The following is a 6,000-nucleotide window of genomic DNA, read 5'->3' as shown; positions in this document are numbered from 1 at the left end:
TCAACCACATGGTTTGATGCCATTCCATTCGCTCCGTTCGATGCCATTATTATGAGCCGTCCTCCCCTCAGCAGCCTCCACTGTGCACGTTTAGACATACACACACTTTGACCATGATACAGAAAACAATAGGAGGAGCTTCTCACTCTGCTGTCCTTACAGTACCCTTCTAGTGTACGAGAGAGAGAGATGGAGAGAGTGACCAAGGGAATGAGAGAGGGAGAGAAGTCTAAGCTGGTAGCAGGCATGCTGGTGTTATTACTGCAGCTCAGAGTGTGATATAGAATGGTCTGGTATTGCTCACATAAGCACACACACACACTGCACCAGCAAGCCTGCATGGGTACCAATCCTGTTCGCCGCAGCGCCCAAAGTGCAGGGAGAAAGGGAGGGGGGAGCAGCGAGAGAGAGAGAGTAAGGGGGGAGCAGCGAGACAGAGAGAGAGAGGGAGGGAGGGAGTAGTACAGTGAGCGAGTAAGAGAGAGAGGCAGTTGTTTTATGTTTTGGATGGGTTTTTGTCTTCCCTGGTCTCTTGGTGAGTGAGTGTGATGAAACTCAGAATGCTTGTGATGCTCAGTGATTGTCTGTAGCTCCCACAGCCCTGTCCACCGCTCTGTCAGAAACCTCCCTCCACAGACGGACAAGCAGCAGGACTATTAGAGAGGAGAGAAAAAAACTACCTGCAACAAGAAACCAAATCAATGCAGCAAGAGGGAGATTTGACTTTCACTTAAAGCGTCTATCCTTCTCTTAATCTTTTCATTTTGTTTGAGGGGGTCGCAGTAGTTTCACAGGACTGCAGAACAGCAGGGGAGGAGGAGAGACTTAGAGCCTCAAGAGAGAGGGAGAGGAAGAGGGAGAGAAAAGTGCAGCATCACCCAAATTCCCCCTGTTCTGTTCCCTTGAGGCAGAGTGTGAGCACGCTCTCTCAGACACAGCAGGGCCATACAAGGGAACACACAACGGCACCATCAGCGTCAGTGTCCGCCCACGGCAGGCAGGACCTCCAGCGCTGCAACCCCCTAGCCTCTCAGCCCCAACCCCAGGACCTCGCCAGGCCACATCCACCTTCACCTGCACCAGACAGTCGGCTCAACCAGGCTGAACCATGGCACAAGCTGCCAAACATCTCGTGAAGAACAAGGAATTAAAAATCCAGCTTGAGGCGGAGCGCCTGCTGAAGGAGGAGGAAAAGGCCAAGAAGAGGAACCGCTCGCGGGATAAAAAGCGCAAGGTAAAGGGTCCGATCACAGGGGGTCGACGCAGCTGCACTGAACAGCACAACTTTTCTCTCCAAACAGTGCAGAGGTGGAATATGGGTGTAGTAGATGGCTTATGGTGAGGTAACTGCTGTTTGACTTGGCATGAAACTAAACTAGAGTTTTTATTTGTTTTTATCCCGGTGCTGAGCTAGTGCCTAGCAGCTAATTGCTGTATGACATGTGTTTGTCCTAGAATGTTATGTCCCCTATCAACTGAGGTGACTGAAGCTACAGCAGCCAAGGTGATAATGGCTGGAGTCAATTTTGCTTCTTTTAGCAATTCTCCAAATTGCATTTTTGAGTTTTTAAATTCTGTAGAAATCACATTGCGGTGTATTGTGTCAATGAGCAACATTTCACTTCCACTCTGCTCAGTGATAACTTAAAGCGGACAGGACGGAGAGAGGACATGTTTTTGTGCCCCTCTCTCTCCTCATCCTCTTCCTTCTACCTGTCGTTTAAGAACAATGACTGCTGACTAAGCAGTAATAATTACCTGCAGGCTTTTCTCATACTGGGACCTGTGCACTGCACTGGTGGCTGTTGTCGTACCTGTGGTACTTGCTGCAAACACTAAATCTCTGCTTCGTCAATCACTGGCTGTTGTGGGTTACAGATGGACCTGTATCAGTGCAATCTGTGATTATTACTGGGATAGCTGGGAAATCTCGACTTGGCTCTTTTCAAATTTCATTTAGTGTCATGAATTAAAATTAGCACTTGTCAAAGCCATCGATGAGCATTGTTTATCATATGATAAGACATTCCTCTGTCTGTCTGTCTGTCTGTCTCTGTCTGTATACTCCTGAGCTGGTGTCCAGCTGCATGTATCTGCCTGTAGGACTATTCTGCTGTAAACTGATCTGCTGATGCAGTAGAGACAGACAGACAGACAGACAGACAGACAGACAGACAGACAGACAGACAGACAGACAGACAGACAGACAGGCAGGCAGGCAGGCAGGCAGGCAGGCAGGCAGGCAGGCAGTCGGCTACTAGTGTTCCTCACCCCATAGGATGCACCCAGAGGGGGAGACGGACATAGAGGGGACTGGGGGAGAACGGGTGTTGGGGTAGGGGTGGGTTTGTCATGCGTAGTTTGCGTATAGCTGCAGATGTATTGGGGGTGGAAAGAAAGGTTGGTATGGATTGAAGGAGTCTGAGAGGAAGAGATAATGGGGAGTGAAGGAGGGGGGTGCATGAGAGGGGCAGAGAGGATATGACTCAGACCTACCTGAGGCAGGTGTCACAGTGGATGCTGAAAGTGACTCATGGACCTGAGAACCAATGGGCTCAATATTTGTTTTTTGTTGTCCTCTAAAAGTAGCCGGTGGAAATGCTATTTGAATTATATTGGTATTGGTACATGTTACAAATCATTAGGTTGTAATAGACGTATTTTGCATTAAACAATTCAAACATTCACGGTTAATCAGAACTAAGTCCATGTGCCCAATATTTCACTCTGTCTTTATGATTTGTGTGTGTGTGTGTGTGTGTGTGTGTGTGAGCGTGCGTGCGTGTGTGTGTGTGTGTGGCGGGCAGTGGGAGAGTGAGAAAAGGAGGGCCGTGTAGTGGAGAGGGAGAGAGACCAGCGAAGGGGGGAGAGACAGTCATTCTGGCCATGCAGCCCAACTTTGATTGAAAGTGTATTATTACAGAGTATCCCATGTCACTTATGTAAACAGCAGCAACCCAGCTTAATAAAGTCTGTTAAATAAGTGTTGTGACTACCCCAGCCTTCACCCCCCTCCCTTCCCTCCTTTTTTAACACCAGCTTAGAGGTTATCTTGGTTCCTGGAGCAGATGTTATCACAGGGGGAACTTTCTCTCTCTCTTCCTGCATTTTCCATTTTTTTCTAGATATCCCAGTGAAGTACAGTCATAATGTTATGTCTGGGGTGTCCCGTTGCTCTAGCAGTGGGCCTGAGGTTCTGAGGTTGTGTTTGTGGTGCAGACAGTAGGATTTTTTCGGGGAACATTTAAACATGATGAAAAACCCACACCCAGTAAACACTAGTCTCAGAGCAGGGTGACACACAGGCCAGTGCTGGGTTATACAGAGGCTATGGTTGAATTGTCTTCCCCATTTATGCTTCTTTTCACTGAATATTTTCCCTGAAGGCGTCATATCTCAGGCACGATGGCTCGCTCACTGATAGTTATTTATCTCACCAATGGTTCCGTGGAGATATAATGGTATTCACTATTTGACTTGGTTTTTTCCTCATGTTTGCCACTTGACACCTGTTTTAATGCAGCTGTTTCATCAGCTGTCTGTGGTATCTATCTGCTATCTGGAGTGTCCCTATTCCCTATCCTCACAGTGTCACAGTACTGTAGCAAGGTCATCCCTTCCTGGTGACAGACACTTCTCTCACTTTACTGATGCACATGCACAGACAAATGCAGACACACCTACACACACACGCAGAAGCAAAAACACACACATGCGCAGAAACGCACGCACACACACACACATGCACAGACCCATGCAGAAACACACACATAGAGTATGTGTAGAATGCATGCAACCACGGTAGCTCTCGAGAACCGAAGGGGGCTTACAGCTTCCCCCTTTTGGGTTCTCCTCTGAATGTACTACAATCCTGACACTCTATTTTAATGTTTAGAAACGTTAATCTGCACTTGCGATATAGTTTTGGAAACATAAAGCCCTCTTTCCAATCACATGAAAATGATTTCACAAATACAAAATATACACTACTGTATATGGGTTTAACACAATTGCAGCCGACAGTATTTTTTAGTTACAACACTATTCTGACGTCCTTCTTCCGTTATACACAGGTGGTCACATCTGTCTTCCATTAGCAAGCGCTGTAACATGGAGATATGGCCGCGTGGGAACCATACCACTATAAAGATATGTAGTTGTTTAACCATATTTCTTCATGATTTTTTTAGTCGATATGAAAGTTACGTTCCAAAGGCTTCCAAAACCGTATCGCAAGCGAGGCATATCGACGTTTAGACAGAGCATTTGCGAAGCGTCGGTCCGTCGGGGCATTGCCCTCAGGCGGTAGGCAGCTTCGTGAATAGATGGTATACTGTAAGTTTAACATTACGTCTATTGAATGGGCCAGATAGTGGGTAGTGGTTCATTTTCAGATGGTCAGGGCACATTAAGTGGTCCCTCTGGCATGGTTAACATCCAGGGGACTGTTCCTGTTGCCTGGAAGACTGCCAATGTGTGTCCCATGCCTATAGTGTAAAACCTATGTACTACGAGTGACTGGAGGCCGATCTCTCTAACTTCATGTCTTGGACAAAAACTGGTTAGTTTCATCATGACAAAATTCATGCCAACAGTTCTCTCTGAGTGCACAGACCAGTATGCCTACCTTCCAAAGTCTTGTGAAAGCCACACACTCCTGGCTGACAGCTCCAGACTCCAGAAAAACAACAATGGTAAGGGTGTTACTTGCTGACACGTCAAAAGTCTTTGTGATCGAGTAGATCACTCAGAGCTCCGGCAATTCCTCTCTGACACTGATCTGTGTCCAAGGCATTAGCCTGGCTTCACAGCTACACCACAGGGAGAAGGCAGAGGTTATAGAACAGAGCAGTATTCACTATAGTGCTTTTGGGGACTTTACTCCGCAAAACACTACAATGAGTACTACAGTATTTATGCCATAGTATACTTAAGCTATAAGGTACGAGGAGGTGTGGTATATGGCCAATATACCACAGCTAAAGGCTGTTCTTATGCATGACGCAACGCGGAGTCTTGGATACAGCCCTTAGCCGTGGTATATTGGCCGTATACCACAAACCCCTGAGGTGCCTTATTGCTATTATAAACTGGTTACCGTAATTAGAGCAGTAAAAATACATATTTTGTCATACCCGTGGTATACCACGGCTGTCAGCCAATCAGCATTCAGGGTTCGAACCACCCAGTTTATAATATATGATTTTTTTAATGTGGATGGTGACACACGTGGAGCAATCAGTGAGGTAGGCCTCAAAAAGCCTGTTTTTACCAGAAACGGCCTACCCACTGAAGATCTGGTCACAGATGGCCACTATGGGTCTCTTCACAGCACCCAAACCAAAAACTGATTTTAAAGAGTCACTCAGTTATGTATAGAGCCATGTCATTGTGTAATTCTCTCAGAGGTTACTCAAAAAAAGCAAGTTTAGCTTAAAAAACAGATAAACATCTTGTATCACAGCGCCTCTCCTCTTTCTATAAACATCTTGCATCACAGCGCCTCTCCTCTTTCTATAAACATCTTGTATCACAGCGCCTTTCCTCTTTCTATAAACATCTTGCATCACAGCGCCTCTCCTCTTTCTATAAACATCTTGCATCACAGCGCCTTTCCTCTTTCTATAAACATCTTGTATCACAGCGCCTTTCCTCTTTCTATAAACATCTTGTATCACAGCGCCTTTCCTCTTTCTATAAACATCTTGTATCACAGCGCCTCTCCTCTTTCTATAAACATCTTGTATCACAGCGCCTTTCCTCTTTCTATAAACATCTTGTATCACAGCGCCTCTCCTCTTTCTATAAACATCTTGTATAACAGAGCCTCTCCTCTTTCTATAAACATCTTGTATCACAGCGCCTTTCCTCTTTCTATAAACATCTTGTATCACAGCGCCTTTCCTCTTTCTATAAACATCTTGCATCACAGCGCCTCTCCTCTTCCTAGAAACATCTTGTATAACAGCGCCTCTCCTCTTTCAATAAACATCTTGCATC

At 46.0% G+C, this 6,000-nt stretch overlaps 1 protein-coding gene across 13 annotated transcripts in view; it reads left to right on the top strand.

Moving 5' to 3' along the window:
• Positions 1-859: 859 nt before the first annotated feature.
• The window catches only part of LOC115164453 (ankyrin-1), a 183,850-nt gene continuing 178,709 nt past the window's right edge, over positions 860-6,000 (top strand). For 7 of the 13 annotated variants that reach the window (XM_029716946.1, XM_029716948.1, XM_029716963.1 and 4 more), the window contains exon 1: positions 863-1,234. In XM_029716946.1, the coding sequence (XP_029572806.1) occupies positions 1,109-1,234 (126 nt within the window). In that variant the 5' untranslated portion in view covers positions 863-1,108. Of the gene's footprint in view, positions 1,235-6,000 lie in introns of all 13 variants that reach the window. The other 6 variants (XM_029716955.1, XM_029716944.1, XM_029716959.1 and 3 more) reach the window with 3 other exon arrangements.

Source organism: Salmo trutta, chromosome 27 (assembly GCF_901001165.1).
Source record: "Salmo trutta chromosome 27, fSalTru1.1, whole genome shotgun sequence".
In the NCBI taxonomy this organism is placed as follows: Eukaryota; Metazoa; Chordata; class Actinopteri; order Salmoniformes; family Salmonidae; genus Salmo; species Salmo trutta.
Note: the sequence above shows the minus strand (reverse complement) of the source record. Positions and strands in the feature narration are given on the sequence as shown.